This window comes from Schistocerca gregaria, chromosome 5 (genome assembly GCF_023897955.1).
Source record: "Schistocerca gregaria isolate iqSchGreg1 chromosome 5, iqSchGreg1.2, whole genome shotgun sequence".
Lineage (NCBI taxonomy): Eukaryota > Metazoa > Arthropoda > Insecta > Orthoptera > Acrididae > Schistocerca > Schistocerca gregaria.
In genome coordinates, this window is record NC_064924.1 from 264,591,274 (window position 1) to 264,610,075 (window position 18,802).

General features: G+C 38.6%; 1 protein-coding gene across 1 annotated transcript in view; it reads right to left on the reverse strand.

Moving 5' to 3' along the window:
* Positions 1-17,692, reverse strand: part of LOC126272562 (transmembrane 9 superfamily member 2) — a 128,902-nt gene extending 111,210 nt beyond the window's left edge. The window contains exons 1-2 of the mRNA XM_049975484.1: positions 16,921-17,692; positions 11,502-11,569 (exon numbers count right to left, since the gene is read on the reverse strand). Coding sequence (XP_049831441.1) covers positions 11,502-11,569; positions 16,921-17,046 — 194 coding nt within the window. The 5' untranslated portion in view covers positions 17,047-17,692. The remainder of the gene's footprint in view (positions 1-11,501; positions 11,570-16,920) is intronic.
* Positions 17,693-18,802: the final 1,110 nt, after the last annotated feature.

Consider the following 18,802-nt stretch of genomic DNA (forward strand, 5'->3'; position numbering starts at 1 on the left):
AACTCAAATCGCTTGATACGGGCAAGTCTTCAGGTCCAGATTGTATACCGATTAGGTTCCTTTCAGATTACGCTGATACTATAGCTTCCTACTTAGCACTCATATACAACCGCTCGCTCACCGATAGATCTGTACCTACAGATTGGAAAATTGCGCAGGTCGCACCAGTGTTCAAGAAGGGTAGTAGGAGTAATCCATTTAACTACAGACCTATACCATAGACGTCGGTTTGCAGTAGGGTTTTGGAGCATATACTGTATTCAAACATTATGAATCACCTCGAAGGGAACGATCTATTGACACGTAATCAGCATGGCTTCAGAAAACATCGCTCTTGTGCAATGCAGCTAGCTCTTTATTCGCACGAAGTAATGGCCGCTATCGACAGGGGATCTCAAGTTGATTCCGTATTTCTAGATTTCCGGAAAGCTTTTGACACCGTTCCTCACAAGCGACTTCTAATCAAGCTGCGGAGCCATGGGATATCGTCCCAGTTGTGCGACTGGATTCGTGATTTCCTGTCAGGAAGGTCGCAGTTCGTAGTAATAGACGGCAAATCATCGAGTAAAACTGAAGTGATATCAGGTGTTCCCCAGGGAAGCGTCCTGGGACCTCTATTGTTCCTGATCTATATAAATGACCTGGGTGACAATCTGAGCAGTTCTCTTAGACTGTTCGCAGATGATGCTGTAATTTACCATCTAGTAAGGTCATCCGAAGACCAGTATCAGCTGCAAAGCGATTTAGAAAAGATTGCTGTATGGTGTGTCAGGTGGCAGTTGACGCTAAATAATGAAAAGTGTGAGATGATCCACATGAGTTCCAAAAGAAATCCGTTGGAATTCGATTACTCGATAAATAGTACAATTCTCAAGGCTGTCAATTCAACTAAGTACCTTGGTGTTAAAATTACGAACAGCTTCAGTTGGAAGGACCACATAGATAGTACTGTGGGGAAGGCGAGCCAAAGGTTGCGTTTCATTGGCAGGACACTTAGAAGATGCAACAAGTCCACTAAAGAGACAGCTTACACTACACTCGTTCGTCCTCTGTTAGACTATTGCTGTGCGCTGTGGGATCCTTACCAGGTGGGATTAACGGAGGACATCGAAAGGGTGCAAAAAAGGGCAGCTCGTTTTGTATTATCACATTATAGGGGAGAGAGTGTGGCAGATATGATACACGAGTTGGGAAGGAAGTCATTACAGCAAAGACGTTTTTCGTCGCGGCGAGACCTTTTTACGAAATTTCAGTCAGCAACTTTCTCTTCCGAATGCGAAAATATTTTGTTGAGCCCAACCTACATAGGTAGGAATGATCATCAAAATAAAATAAGAGAAATCAGAGCTCGAACAGAAAGGTTTAGGTGTTCGTTTTTCCCGCTCGCTGTTCGGGAGTGGAATAGTAGAGAGATAGTATGATTGTGGTTCGATGAACCCTCTGCCAAGCACTTAAATGTGAATTGCAGATTAGTCATGTAGATGTAGATGTAGATGAAGCCTCTAAATCCTTACATTTGTCCTCTAGCCATCCCTGCTTAGCCATTTTGCACTTCCTGTCGATCTCATTTTTGAGATGTTTGTATTCCTTTTTGCCTGCTTCATTTACTGCATTTTTATATTTTCTCTTTTCATCAATTAAATTCAGTATTTCCTCTGTTACCCAAGGATTTCTACTAGCTCTCGTTTTTTTACCTACTTGATCCTCTTCTGCCTTCACTACTTCATGCCTCAAAGCTACCCATTCTTCTTCTACTGTATTTCTTTCCCCCATTCCTGTCAATTGTTCCCTTATGCTCTCCCTGAAACTCTGTACGACCTCTGGTTCTTTCAGTTTATCCAGGTCCCATCTCCTTAATTTCCACCTTTTTGCAGTTTCTTCAGTTTTAATCTACAGGTCATAACCAATAGATTGTGGTCAGAGTCCACATCTGCCCCTGGAAATGTCTTACAATTTAAAACCTGGTTCCTATATCTCTGTCTTACGATTATATAATCTATCTGATACCTTTTAGTATCTCCAGGGTTCTTCCATGTATACAACCTTCTTTCATGATTTTTGAACCACGTGTTAGCTATGATTAAGTTGTGCTCTGTGCAAAATTCTACCAGGCGGCATCCTCTCATTTCTTAGCCCCAATCCATATTCACCTACTACATTTCCTTCTCTCCCTTTTCCTATACTCTAATTCCAGTCACCCATGACTATTAAATTTGCATCTCCCTTCACTATCTGATTAATTTCTTTTATTTCATCATAGATTTCTTCAATTTCTTCATCATCTGCAGAGCTAGTTGGTATATAAACTTGTACTACTGTAGTAGGCGTGGGCTTGGTATCTATCTTGGCCAAAATAATGCGTTCACTATGCTGATTGTAGTAGCTTACCCGCATTCCTATTTTCCTATTCATTATTAAACCTACTCCTGCATTACCCCTATTTGATTTTGTGTTTATAACCCTGTTGTCACCTGACCAGAAGTCTTGTTCCTCCTGCCACCAAACTTCACAAATTCCCACTATATCTAACTTTAACCTATCCATTTCCCATTTTAAATTTTCTAACCTATCTGCCCGATTAAGGGATCTGACATTCCATGCTCTGATCCGTAAAACGCTAGTTTTGTTTCTCCTGATAACGACATCCTCTTGAGAAGTCCCCGCCCGGAGATCCGAATGGGGGACTATTTTACCTCCGGAATATTTTACCCAAGAGGACGCCATCATCATTTAATCATACAGTAAAGCTGCATGCCCTCGGGAAAAATTACGGCCGTAGTTTCCCCTTGCTTTCAGCCGTTCGCAGTACCAGCACAGCAAGACCGTTTTGGTTAATGTTGCAAGGCCAGATCAGTCAATCATCCAGACTGTTGCCCTTGCGACAACTGAAAAGGCTACTGCCCCTCTTCAGGAACCACACGTTTGTCTGGCCTCTCAACAGATACCCCTCCATTGTGGTGGTACCTACGGTACGGCTATCTGTATCGCTGAGGCACGCAAGCCTCCCCACCAACAGCAAGGTCCGTGGTTCATGGGGGGGGGGGGGGGGGGGGGGGGGGTTGAATGGGTACAGTGATAATTTTACTCACAAGACAATTGTTGTGGTTCAATTTGTCCTTGGCATTATGTACATTATCTTACATGTGAGAACAAATTTGCTAGAAACAACTACAGGAGAGAGTTTTGACTCAGATCCAGGTTAAACATCCAGCCTGCCACTGTTTTAAGCTACCACAAACATTCATTGATGGAAATACCCACAATAAATTGGCTAACAACACATACACCCAAGGAGCTTTTTACAAATGCTTAAAATTTCAAACTTCATACAAAAACATTTCATATCAAAGACAAACAGTCAAAATGCTGAAAAACAAAGTCAAGTGAGTATATCTTTATGATGTTTGACAAAAAGAAATGATCTGGCCACTAAGGCAAACATTAAAATGTCCTTTCTAATAACATGGTCATGAGGGTGTACAACACACAAATATTAAAAATCATTTCAACATTCGTATGAGAGTTACCTAAATTAAAGGTCAGATTATTATCTAGGCAAACTGATGTCTTTTCCAAATATAAAAAGTGATCTATTAAAATGCAATGTATCAAAACTGGTATTCAACAAGCACCTCAAATTGACCGGTACTCTTGCCCCAGGAGTTAGTAATGTGTAAAGTAGCAAGGCCTAATCTTAGCCTTGGCAGGACAACTCATTTTAATAAAATCTCGTGTGTCCTAATTATAGCAGAAATATGCTGTTTCCTCTTACAGCTGTATGATGGTAAACTTAGACAGGATATTCAGTCTGTGGAGTATAGTTGTTCAATAAGCTGAAGGGTATTTACAGACAAGAACTTTGTCATCTGCTCACTTTTCTTTCACACATTGCCCACACTAGGTTTTAGAGTCACATAGAACTAACTGCACATGGAGCACCATTATTTTCATTTTGTAAACTGAAGGAAACGCGCAATAGACGCTTAACCCACAATTTTTTTTTTATTGTGTACACGACTCTTTTCGGAACACTTCAAGTTTCAACATCTAGTGCAAACCGCAATAATGAAAACATTGTATCCACGGCACTATTTTCATTATTACAGTTTACACCAGATGATGGAACTTGTTTAAGTGTTCTGAAATCAGTTGTGTGCACAATAAGAGTTTTTTGGATTAAGCAACTGATGTGCTATTTCTTCATCTCACAAAATGGACTTGTACAGTTGCGGCTACCCTGTAAGAAGAGCTCTTACCATAATTTTCTGTGGTAAGCAAATCACAAAGACACAGTCAGAAGAAAATAATCAAACAGCTGAGAGCATGTGCTTAGTCAGCCCAATAAATTTAAATGCCTTTAAAATGTACTGTCTTTTAACAAGCACAAAAGAATACTCATCTGAAAATACAACCAAGAAATATATGTATTTTACCTGTAGGTTAAAACACACTGGTCTGTGACATGTGCAATAAGCTCTTTAGTTTGGATCCCAAATTGTCCCAATGCTGTTCCATAGCATAAAATGATAAAATGACATTATTTTGAAATTCAAAACAAGATTAAATGCTAGAGGGAAGGAGGGAGGGAGGGAAGGGGGGGGGGGGGGTGCGTATTACAGTATCCACTTTACCTGACTGACCCCTTAATGAAATCGCAAGAAATTCTTGATAAGCAGAAAGTGATGGTTCATCAGGTTTCTTGTGCTGTGTATAGGGCATTTTCTACAGGCGTATGTTCCTAATCTTATGAGAAAATCAGCAATGCTGTTAAATACACTCAAATATAAAAGTCATGCTGATGCACTGCTTGTACAGCTGTAGTCAAGGCAGGGTGAAGTAAAAGCTTTATAAAACCGTACTATCCAAGCACTTTACAGCATTCAGAGTCTTTGGAGATACTGATTTAATACCTCTCAGAAGCGATGTAAAGTTTTTAATTTATCGCCAAATAATATGTCAACAAGTTTTACAGCTTTTTCATCTGAGAGCAGCATTCCCTCTTTGTTGTGGGGAGTTTAAATACATAAACACTTTTTAATTATGTACATATTTTACTTAGGAGACTTCATGTCTTTTTAATGCCAGTAGTGAGCCACTAGTAAATGCAGAAATTGTTCATAAATATCACAATGCCACTGTTTGATCTCTTGAATCAGCTACTGACTGCTGTTGAATCTCTATACAAGCTCAAATTTCTACTATTTTCCCATCATCATAGTTGTTTCACAAGATTCATGGGAGAAAGTAATACCCCACCTAAATCTTCTCTGAATTTCAACAGTAACTCTCTCCATGACACAGAACACCACTTTTATAACTAGTGCAACTGGAGTCTGTCCAGTATTTCCTTAATGCTCTTGCTCCTAGTAATTTATTCCCTGATGAAACCTGCAGTTCTTCCTGGGATGTTCTCCATTTCTTCCATTAAACCTACTTTATAAGGTAGGTTCTCATGTATGAACTCAAAAACTCTTTTGTAAGTGATTACTTTCCTGGACAAATTACACGATTCAAGTGCAGTCACGGTGTTGGGAATATCTGCGTGAAGTGCAGATGTTGGTAACAGCACCATCAAATAGCCAATTTTGAGTCATATTGTGATAGCCAATGAGGATGTTCCTCATTTCTTTCACTTTGCAAACAAAGTTAGCTTAGTGACTCATGTTGACACACACATTGATGATAAATGAGAATATTATGAATAATTTTTTTTGTTTTGTAAATAAAGTTAGACGATATTTTGTTTTTCTTGTATGAATTTATAATTTACATTGGGTGTAATTAGTACTGCACTATTGGGTTCTATACTAAAGAAAATTTTTTGAGTTCGTTATACATCCCATGCCAACCAGCACGAATTCTGAAAACATCAACTGAATGAAACCCAACTTTCACTTTTCTCATGTGACATAACGAAAGCTTTGGATCAAGGCAGTCAGGCAGATGCACTATTTCTTGATTACTGAAATGCATTTGACTTAGTACTGCACCTACACTTAATGTCAAAAGTATAGTCATATTGGGTATCAAGTGAAATTTGTGACTGGATGATGATGATGATTGATTTGATTTGATTTGTGGGGTGCTCAACTGTGCAGTTATCAGTGCCCGTACAAATTCCCAACCTTTGCTCGGTCCAATCTCACCACTTTCAGGAATGATGATGAGGACAACACAAACACCCAGTCATCTAGAGGTAGGTGAAAATCCCTGACCCCACCAGGAATCGAACTTGGGACCCCGTGCTAGGGAAGCGAGAACGCGACCGCGAGACCACAAACTGCGGACCATTTGTGACTGACTTAATACCTTTTGGTAGGTAGGATGCAGCATGTTATCTTGGATGGAGATGGTCATCGGATATAGGAGTAACTTCGTGTGTGCCCCACCGAAGTTTGTTGGGACCCTTTCTATTCAAGTTGTATATTAATGACCTTGTGGACAACTGTGAACTTCACATAATGAAAAAATGTAGTATCCTGTAACTATAATATCAATGAGTCACAGTTGGAATCAGCCAACTCATATAAATAACTGGGTGTAACACTTTCTAGGGACGTGAAATGGAATAATCACAGAGGCTCGCTTGTGAGTAGAGCATGTGGCAGACTTAGGTTTATTAGTACAATGTAGAGAAAGCGCAATCAGTCTACAAAGGAGATTGACTACAAACCTTTCATATGATCCATTCTAGAATATTGGTCAAGTGTGTGGGAGCTATACCAAACAGGACTAACATGGGGTATTGAATGTACACAAAGTAGTGCAGCACAAATGATCACAGGTTTCTTTTATCCATACGAGTGTGTCACAGAGATGTTGAAGAAACAGAACTGGCCGACTCTTGAGGAGAGACGTAAACTATCCTCAGAAAATCTTCTAACAAAGTTTCAAGAACCAACTTTAAATGATGACTCTTGGAATATACTACAACTCCATATCTACTGCTCACATAGGGACTGTGAGGACAAAGTTAGAATAACTGCAGCACACACAAAAGCAGTCAAACTATCATTCTTCTCGTGCTACATACATGAATGAAACAGGAGGAGACCCTTATAACTGGTATGATGGGACCCTCTGCTATGCACTTCACATTGTTTGTGGAGTATAGAAGTGTGTGTATATTTTTTGCGTGGTTTATTGCAGTTTTGTTTCAAGATGGGAGAATGTGGGTTAATTTGGTTATTATGGATTTTAAAGTTAGTTAGGTATTTACACATTTTTCAGTGTGTTCTTTATTCGTATTATACAGGGTCGATTTACTTTGCAAGGTGAAATAGCGGAGTGGTGTTTCAAATGGGTACTGCTAGAAACAAATATAATTTGCTCTTTTCTACAAATACGTCATGAATTTGAAGTATGTGGTTAGGCAGGAACCTAATGCACAGCTTAAATAGCAAACATATTAAGAGCCCTGTTCCACAAAAGAAAATTCGCTCTTTTCTACTTACATGTCACAATTTCCATGTATGTGGTTAGGCAGGAACCTAATAGCACAACGGCCATATTTGCATCAAAGTCAATTTACAGTGGCGGTCATTTATACACTGCAGAAAGCAATGCACATCTGTTTATGAAGCAAAACAAATGCAAAAGCACAAAGTCATTTGTTGCCTCCATGTAACTGATGACCGACAATCTTCACTTCCCATGGTTCGTCGCGTCATTACCAACATCTACAAGTCATGCAAAAATCGCCAACACCAAATAACGTTTCCTTACGATTCTCTTACTAAATCTCAGTCTGACATCTCATTTTCCTGAATTTGTTGTATATGGTTACCTTGTTTTAGATGGCCCCAGACAATTACTGCAGAGTACTTTACAGTTGTTATTGTTTCCAGTAATTTTTCACCAACAGCATAATCAAACAGTAATAGATATCTTCCCTTTTGAAGTGCAATGTGTTTCATACATTTAAGTTCAGTTCAGCTGCTATTCCTTGCAGCAGCCAGTGATTTTTCTTCATTATGCTAAACCAGTCTTCCTTCGTTTAGACCTAGCTGTGCACAACAGCATTACCGAAAAGCTTCAATGAGCTTCCATCTGTTTTTCTTTCTCTGATTATTAACAGCAAAATAAGAGTACCTGAAACTTATTTTCACATGTGTGGCCGGCTGATAACTGAAGGAAAAAAAAAAAAAAAAAAAACAGGAAAGTGCCAGCCAATTCACACTTTCCAATCTGCTGTATTATATTCAGGTAACATCAGAAAATGTCAGAATAAAGGCACTATTTTTTATTTTTGTTAATGATTATCATAATGTTTCTAACATCAGTGACTGCTGCCTCCTCCCACTCTTTCTGGAATCCTGAAATACCCAAATGGTTAATGACTGAAGTAGTAACACCCACACTACAATTCAGCATATGTATGCCCTGTACAATGTTGCACCTTTGTGCCAAATAGATGCTGCTGAAGCATGCTATGATGTTTGAATAACAGAGAGCTGGTGGTGCTTGCCAGCCCTGACTCAGCAATAATGGGATCACCAAACCCATGTGATAGATGATCCAGAGTTCTCCCACTATCAAATGTTTTGTCTTAATAAAAGTCTAGTTGATTGGGGCAGCATTCTTGTCACTTTGACAATTAGACTACAGCCCTTAAGACATACAATGAGCAACCACAGAACCCCCCTTCACTGAAGCAAATACAGAGCTTTATAACAATAAGAGACTGATAGAGACTATCAGACGCTGCTCTGTAATACCGTGTTAACTCAAACCTAGCCACTGCAGTTTGTGTACCAAAAGGTGCCTGCTATTTTAGCACTAACCAGGGACACATGGAGGCTACAAAAGGCTACTTATGCAGCAAGTGTTACCACATTTCCACTAAGTACCCATACCAAATAGGACTAACAGGGATTTTGAACGTATACAGAGAAGAACAGCACGAGTTGCCACAAGTTTGTTTGTTTTAATGGAGTGTGTCACAGAGATACTGAAGACACTAAACTGACGAAGTCTTGAAATAGACCTAAACTTTCCCATGAAAGTCTGTAAACAATATTTCAAGAACCAGCTTTATATGATGGTTCTAGGAATACACTACAACCCTTTATGTATCACTCAGATGGGGATCATGAGGATAAGATCAGAATAATTACTGCACACACAAGATACTTTCAAACAATCGTTCCTCCTGTGCTCCATACGTGAATGGAATGGGAAGAAACCCTACTAATTGGTACAACAGGATACATCCTCTGGCATGAATCTCACAGTGTTTGCTGAGTATAGATGTAGAAATAAGTTAGGAGATTGAGCAGTGAATGCAGATTCCAATGATTTGTTATTACATTCAAAATAATTCTCTCTCTAAGTGCATGGCAGTTTAGAAAACACCTTATTAGTCTTTCCGAACAAACATCAATGTTATTAAAAGGTCTAGTGACATCCATTATAATCTTGACAATAATCAAACAATGGAAAATCCAGGATGGAATGTAACAATATTATGAGGGTTTTGATTACCTCTCATCTTGCTCTGAAATGAGAAATGTCCTGTCCACTATCCTTCCCACCCCTTCCACAGTGGTATTCCGCCTTCCACCGAACGTAACACTGTGAAATCAGTAATGTGATCTACAAGCTAAGCTGCAACCAATGTGCTGCATTCTATGTAGGAATAACAACCGAAAAGCTGTCTGCCCGCACGAATGGCCACAGACAAACTGCGGCCGAGAAAAAAGTGAACCACCCTGTTGCTGAACACGCTACCAAACATGATATCCTTCATTTCAATGATTGTTTCACAGCCTGTGCCATATGGATCCTCCCCACCAACACCAGCTTTTCTGTATTGTGCAGGTGGGAACTGTCCCTGCAATACATCCTATGTTTCCCTAACCCTCCTGGCCTCAACCTTCATTAGTCACTGACCTTCATTAGTCGCTGTCCTCACCAATTTAGCCCCTTCCCTGCTCCCATTCCACCACCACACCCCGTCTTTTTATCTTTTTCTCTCAATATCTCCTTTTCCGCTACTCCCCCCTCCAGCTAACCAGCAGCATTTCATTTCACTGTCCGCCATCCCCACCATACAATCCGTCCCCATTCTCGCCCCCAGCCTCCTCCTTACCCCCACGCAGTTGCCACGCCCATTATGCACTAGTGCTGCTGCTCACAGGCCACTGGCCGAAAGCTTTAAGTGTGAAACACTTTTTGTTGTGCCTATCGGCGCTCAGCATCTCCGCTATACTGTGAGTAGCAACTTCTCATAATCTTGACAATAACAAAGATTTCAGATTTTTAAATTAGCTGCAAGGTATACTGGGTCATTGGAAGTGTCCCGATTCCACCTGTCTTCTTCGACCCGTGACATAATGGTGGTGGTGTGTGCGATAATATGGCACAATGTTTTTGAATTGGTTTGTGTATGTAGATGACATGTATTTGATGGCACCCTCTATTTGTGGATGCTGATGCGTTATGGGGTTGATCTGAGTCTTAGTTATCATTGTGGAAACATGGGCTTATTTGAGTCTGAGTAATCAGTGCTGTAATATGGATCTGGAAATGTTTGCTTTGTTTTCAATGAGTTGTTATGGATTTCTTCCTTTTGTTTGTGTGTGTGTGGTGCTTTTGTTAAGTGTAATTAGCTGAGTTGAGTGTTTTTTTCGTCACTTTGCATGTGATTGGGGGCTCAGCGCAGCAAACCTACATGATTTTGTCGGAGGCTTTTGTTGGTAAGTTAGTTTTGTTTTGAGTTTATTCTGTCATAATTCTCATGATCTATCTGTTTTATATTTACGGTATTTCGATTGTGTTTTAATTGATCTAGTGAATATGGAGGTTTTTGGGTTTTTAGAGTTGTTGTGGTTTCAGTTTTGTTTTGTGAATCACGTAGACGCAAGAAATTCAAGGTTTTTTTTCCTCTTTCTTTGTGGTTTGCCGATATGTATCAACAGTGGCATTTCAGATCTATCTCAAGGGAAACGTCCAAGTCCACTTTTCGGAGTACTTGGTGTTGGTATTAAGAGCTTCGTTTGAGCTATATAAGTAAATGGGAATGTCCCATGGGCTTGGTTTGAGCTATATAGGTCGAGTGAAATAAAGTATGATTCCCATTTGTTTTGTGGGTGTAGCATTATGCTATAAAAGAGTTCTTTTTCTCTATGGGCGGGGGGTTATGGTGCAGTGTTCTGTACTGTTATACATTTACCTTGTGCAGCCCAACCCCCCCCCCCCCCCCCCTAAACCCACCATTTCCTGCAGTTGTCCCGTTAGCTTCATTTTATTGTTGTAGTGAGACATTCTTGTGTCTTTTTATTTTTGTTCACGTCTGTTGGCATGTTCATGTTGTGACAATATGGTTGCCATTCTGTATATGCTGGAAGTAGACGCTTCCACCATGCCAATGACACCATGGATCAAAGCAAACACTTGGAATTGGACACTTTCCAAATGCTGGTATGCTTAATTACACAATTAATAGAGTAAAAAATATCTAGACATCACTTGTGATTATTACATTCAATTCAACTACTTACTGTTGATATTCATAAGGTATCACTGACTCCTCGGTGTTCAGTCGATTCACGTACAGGGTAACAACTGACTGTAAAAGAAGAAAAAATACTGGTTGACTTATGTTCATTATACCACACTGCCAGATCATAATATGTGCCCCAACAATTCAGGGTGTTAAGGAGTAAATTTCAGAGAGTTTTCTTAACAGTTTTTGGAAATGAGAACAGATCTAAAAGTTGAGCAATCAATGTCCTTGCCATACCTGTCAATTTCCAGGAACCAATAATTACAAGAAACCATAAAAAAACATAAATCTTGATGGCTGACTGGGAACTGAACTTACACCTCTCGTTGTGCTGATCATCTACTTTGTCTCCCCCCCCCCCCCTCCCCCTCCAACATACACACATGAAACTAGCATTTGACACTAATTTTTTAAACATACTCCTAGAATACGTAGGCCTACATTATTTCTTTGCTCCTATAATATCACAACTTTCAAATAATACACGTCCAGCATCACATAAGCTATCTTAATAATAAAATAGAACACTAAAGTGCAACAAAGTAACAGTTTATCTAATAACCTAATCCATAAAAAGAGAGACCTCCAAAAAGAATGAATTGTAGATTTTTCTTTTGAAAACCCCCACCACCTAAACTTTTTAAACCTCTCATTAATCAGTAAATTTAGTTGATTTAGGGTGAAGTGGGGTAAGTGTAACCACATTTTGGCATAGTTCAACTTTGACCCCAAATTGCCAACTTGTTTTTGAAGATATGATTTTGAAATTTCTCGTGCTTACAGTTTGACTTGAGTTTTAAACAATATTCATTTTGTTTTTGAAAAAAAAAATATATAGTCAAGTAATTGTTTTCAAAATGTTGTGTTGTGAGGTTACACTTGATCCATGGCTCAGGGCAAGTGTAACCTCGCATTGTTGTACCCATACAGAGCATTGTCAAAGAGACTTGGGGTAAGTGCCCTGATTATCCAATTTTTACTGAATTTGAGGATTTTTAAATTATTAAAATATCTTAAATTTTACTCAAGATATGAACTTTTTTGCACACGCCTCTTTGTATATTATGAAATACACAGAAAATGTTAGCTAAACTAAAAAATAAGAGTTAGCCTAAACCATAAAACACTGAAACAGAATGCTTCATAGATGATTTATTTTTTGATTTAGGCCAGTAATTTATTGGTTTAAATTCTACAAAAGTAGGTAATTTAACAAAAATAATAAAATATCTAGTATCAAGAGAAAAGAAAATTCACTTTGTAAGTTCACTTTCTACTATTTTTCATGGTAATTGAACTAAAGTTGTTGGCAATTTGTGTTTAATGCTAAACTGCCCTAATTCAACTTATTATATTCACATTTAGGCCTTAAATATTATTTATCACTGAATGTTGTATGAATCAAATGTCAGGTCTCCCCTGTGGCCCAAAGTAGGCTCAAGCACCACTGAAATGACATCAGAGGGTGGAATTTCAGTCTCATCTCTTCTATCATGCCAGTAGAATGTGCTGCCATGATTTGTCTATTTTTGCATCTGAGGAAAATCGCTTCTGGATCTAGTAAATCACTAATTTTGGTAACTTGGCCAATAAAATGAACTTTCTTACATTTTGTTGCAAAAGCTACCAGAACATAGTTTCCAACTGTAATTTTATCTTTGGCTTCAAAAAAGCTTGCCTCTTTTTCTTTTACTTCTTTTTCACAGTTTATTATTTCTTTCTTGAGATCGTCCAGTGTTGTTATGGTCCCATTTTCTTCATCACTACTTATTAAAGATAGGCCTCCTTCAGTTTCACTTTCTTCACTTGTTGATACAACTTACAGTCTTTTTTTTTTCTTGTTACCCACATGAGCAATCAGGGATTTTTTTCCACACCATTCCAAGATGCCATTTCGGATAAAGTAACAGCACTTTGTTTGGAAGATTTACTTTTCATTACCAAGACCTTTTTTATGCCGATAATGCTTTTTTGTTTTGCTTTCTTCTTATTATTCTTGTTTCCTTTAAAATCTTTTTCTTTATAAATGGCACCTTGAAAAGTGATAACTTCAGCTCCCGGAGCAATCCTTTTCTTCTTTGTTTTACCAGTGAGATTACACTGTCTGAATGTTTCCAATAATAAGCTTTCAAATAACAAATCAGAAGTTCCAAAACATAATGAAACATTGATTAGCTCAGGAATGGTTGAGAAAGAACTCTGATACTGGGAGAACTGCAGGGCTCAGTAGGGCTCGAAGCTGAGTACTTTCTGTTAAAGACGTAGATTCCACACAGTCTTTGGCTGCATTATCGTGAGCTGGCTATGGATTTGTTTCTGCTAAAGATTTGGTATGAGCTGCATACCTTTTATATGCCTCCAGATCATATTTAGTTTTATCAATTACTTCTCTACTGTAAGGGAATATTCCTGCTTTTTGAAAACCACTTTTCAGCAATTCAGCTGGAGTTTCATTCCATAGAGCAGTGAGGAGGCTGGTAAAGCCATGTTTGCTAATTTTTACCCCTTAATGATGTCTTTAGTGATGAGTTAACTTTTGGTCCCAAGTAGATTTCACACTCAAACTCTGCTACATCCATTGGCTGCAGGAGGAATTATCATGCTCAACATTGTTGTCAGTCAAACAATGCTTCACATACTGTACTGTAATTGAAATGGTGGCATTCTTTACAGTTCTGTGTCATATTTTATAAAAGGAAACGTGGTTTACAAATATAGTAAAATTAAATAAAAAATAAAATATATCTCACACAAACTCAGTAGACCTACAAATCCAGCACATCAGGTATTCTGGTATCCATATGTACAGGAAGGCCAGTTTAGTTGATCTAGTGTGATAGCAAAAATACGATTACGGCTTAAATAAATAAATATGTTCCAGTAAGTTTGTTTGGGGCAAGTGTAACATGGGAAAAAGTTGGGTAAGTGTAACCATGCCTGGTATATCAAGAGCTTTATCAATAGAGTAAAACAAATCTCATATTCGAAATTATCATGCAAAAGTTAGTTTGTAACCAAAATATTGTGCAGTTATCTTTAAAACTGCAAAAATGACAGACCACCAAATTCTGAGCATGTCACTCTCTCGCAGAGTGAAAATGTAGACGTCAATTCAAGTCCAAAAATTAATTACCAATTTATGTCAGATTTGACAACTTATGGTTAAATATAACAAAGAAAGGAGTAAATTAACATGTGTGATAGGTGAGCTTCTTTAAGGCACCATAAGCCGTGGTTACACTAACCCCATGGTTACACTTACCCCACTTCACCCTACATGAAATAGCCTACAGTATTTTACATTTATGTCCAGACAAATATACAATTTCATATTCGTTTGACATTAATTTCACTACCTATTAACTTCTTTACAGTACTGCATAGGTGGCCACAGATTTTTATGTTGAATGCCACAGTAACAAGGGAACCTCCCCATCGCACACCCCTCAGATTTAGTTATAAGTTGGCATAGTGGATAGGCATTGAAACATAGATCAATCGAGAAGACAGGAAGAAGTTGTGTGGAACTATGAAAAAAAATAAGCAAAATATACAAACTGAGTAGTCCATGGAAAGATAGGCAACATCAAGGATAGCGTGAGCACTGGAGCGCCGAGGTTAGCGTGAGCAGTTACGGAACGAGAGGTCCTTATTTCAAGTCTTCCCTCGAGCGAAAAGTTTAATCTTTTATTTTCAGACAGTTATTATCTGACAAACTCTTATGTTTTCATCACTTTTTTGGGAGTGATCATCACATCCACAAGAAAACCTAAATCGGGCAAGGTAGAAGAATCTTTTTACCCATTCGCCAAGTGTACAAGTTAGGTGGGTCGACAACATACTCCTGTCATGTGACGCTCATGCCGTCACCAGTGTCGTATAGAATATATCAGAAGTGTTTACCTGTGGAGGAATCAGTAGTCCTATGAGCTTGCGATCAAATGTTTTCATTTCCCATTGGAGAGGCAAGTCCTTTCGTCTACTAAACGCACGGTTTTGCGGTGCGGTCGCAAAACACAAACACTAAACTTATTACAGTGAACAGAGACGTCAATGAACGAACTGACAGATCGTAACTTTGCGAAAATGAAAAAAGTAAACTTTTCACTCGAGGGAAGACTTGAACCAAGGACCTCTCGTTCCGCAGCCGCTCACACTAACCACGGGACCACGGCACTCCTGAGCTCACATTTTCCTTGACGTTGCCTATCTTACGAATGGACTACTCAGTTTGTATATTTTGCTTTTTTTTTTTTTCATAGTTCCACACAACTTCTTCCTGTTTTCTCGATTATCTGTGTTCAGTTTTTCAAGGCCTAACCACTATGCCAATTTATAACTAAATCTAAGGGGAGTGCGATGGGGAGTTTCCCTTGTAAGATTGACTGGTGCAAACAGCAATGTCCACTTCAACTCATCTAGGCCTACACACAGTAGGCCTAGTGTTTGATCGTTACAGCAGATTGAGGCCTAAGATGAAATACTAATATCCCAATAAATAAGTAAATGACCTCCTACTGATTTATATATGAGGAGGCAGGTGCACAAGACAACAGATATAAACAGTGCTACAAATGAAGTGGGGAAAATGTTGTTTATTTCATTTGTTAAGTAACGTGTATGGACACAGCATTTGCCAAAATACTAGTCTATGACATGTCTATTTTCTAATACTGGAAGGCCCAATAGGTTTTCTGAATTTCCGAGCACTTTTAGTTTTTATAACGAAACGATCGTTAAATACACAGTGAAATTAGACATCAGGCTAAGTTATATGAAAATTTGTTAACACTGCGTTTATGGCACATTCATATTCGTTTGTTTCACAAACTATCAATCAAACTGTTACTTCCCAATCTAAACCACACTTCAATGTGCACGTCAAATCAGTCAGTTACCACAACCAAATTCTCAGGGGGGAATCCACTATTATACACCAGTCAAACTCAGTATCTGTTCAAATTCAAGTAATCACCTACTAATGGCAGGAAATTCTATTTTAAATCACACTGTCCGTAACAGGGACGAACTGGTTCTTTCCCAAAACATTGCATGCCGCTGGCTGACGTTTACATACTAATGTGGCAACGTTTTCACTGACCACGATATACTGAATATGATAGATAATTACACAATTAATCACTGTTTTCACTGTGGTAAGATCACACAAAAATTTTACAACTGACAAGTGAGTTTTATTTGCACACTTGTTTCCTCGGCACCGTTGTAAAACATTGCAGCACACTGCAAATAACAGGGAATGTAATCGTAAAGCAAAATGCCCTGCATGCCACGTATCAAGGTCCTAGGCATAAAACTCTTCAGCCTTTCATACTATCTGCCTGAGTTTAAAACTCTCATATTTACAGCACTTTCATTATTTGGAAATAAGTCAAGATTTTCACAGCAATTACCTCACAGGTCGTGGGGATGTCCTCACCCTGCTTACAGTAATTGACAGGGGCGAGGCCCGGCAAATAAAACTGTTCCGAAGGGTGAAAAAATGTCACTCCAACAACAAAAACAACAGTCCAGAACATGTTGACGTACAATGATGTTACCACATATAATTCTCACAGACTCTCAGGACAAACGCATACGCCAAAAATTTACAAAAAATTAAATTTCAATAACTTCCCACACAAACTACAACTTTCTTTACACAACAACACATCTCTGACACGTAGGGCACCTGATAACAATTACTTTGAAACGTCTACATACAAAATCATAAGCAGGAAGACAGTCCCTCATATACCCCAAAGATATTATTCCATACGTGACCCGATAAGTAAACAACATCGAACAAAAGAATGGATTTTGCACCCACATTCGCTTCGTTCATGTGTAAACGTTATTTTAGCAATACAAAAGCATTTATAAGAGTCGAAATAACGTAGCAGCAAACTTCTCAATTTTTTGAAATGTAGAGAGTATGCCTGTATAACTCTCAAAGTGATGAACTCTGTTTTCTCTAAACCGATTGCTCTAAACTAATTCAATCAGTGTTGAAATACGAAAAACTATATTGATATTTATCATCCAAACGTTATAGAGCTCGTAATATACAATAAGTTCCTTACGAATGAAGTAGCATACTACGTCAATTAATAAAGAAGAGTAACGAAAGCTGATGTAAACATTTAAGTGTTAAACTATGTTACTACGTATAAACACCATGGAGAACTGGGTTGTTGTGATGATTACCGTGTAATGTCTGCGTGCAGGTAGGCAATAGTGAGTGTGATGTTTTTAAATCTTTGCCGCCTCCAACTGACACACGACCTTTTATTCCTTCGCGTACTAATCTGTCTTGTTATCACTGATAATGGAATCTGGTACAGCAATCGGGACACTCAGTGCCTGTAATCTTTCAAAGTTAGAAAAGACTGAAAACACTTATATTTGGACCTACAAAGGACTTCAGTGGATACTCCGCTATGGTTAACGTGGATCACACAGATGGGTATGTTAAAAGTTGTCCGAAAATCTTGACACTTTAGCGACTGTCGCTAACTTGGCACAGGTCATGCACGAAGAGGACTTCAATATTGATACTGAAGCTACCGTGACTTCCAGAAAAAAACAGAGGTGGAAAAGACGCAGCCGAACAATCACTTGGTATCAAATGCTACTCACAGCCCAGGTAAGACATGCTCTACAACAATGAATACTATAGTAAGGATAAACTTTTACGAGCTCACAGACGACATTGAGATGGACGTTGCTAATGGCAAGAGGACAACGAATAGAAGAACGAGGAAAAAACGACGACTGAAAAAAACAAAGATAGGAAATCCTCCATAATCGAAAACGAGTGCTAGATTGGAATAAAACAAAAAAAGCACACGCAGGAGATAGCATGACTGATGACGAACGATTAACATCTCAGTACAGATGTAAGAAGATGGGTACGGGATAAAATGTACTGAACGTAGAAAATCTCGAGAAAAATATTAGTAAAATCCATCTAATGGCTGTGGGCAGAATAACGATAACAAAACAAATCAGCGACCATATGTAGTGTACTCCGAATATCTCGAGAAAAATATTGACACATTCCACCCAATGGCTGTGGGCCACCAAATTCATACAAAAGTACCGATTATGAAAGCTGATATTCTGAATGTGTCAACCACCAGCAAGAATCATGTAAAAATAGTTTGCAAAAACTAGTTAATCCAGGAAAAAGTTTTAAAGATCATAATTGGAATGCGTACATTCCCACAAAAGCGCTGAACAAACAAGATGCAACCAGAGGCATTAAACTCTCAATATGTGAAGAGGAAATATTGG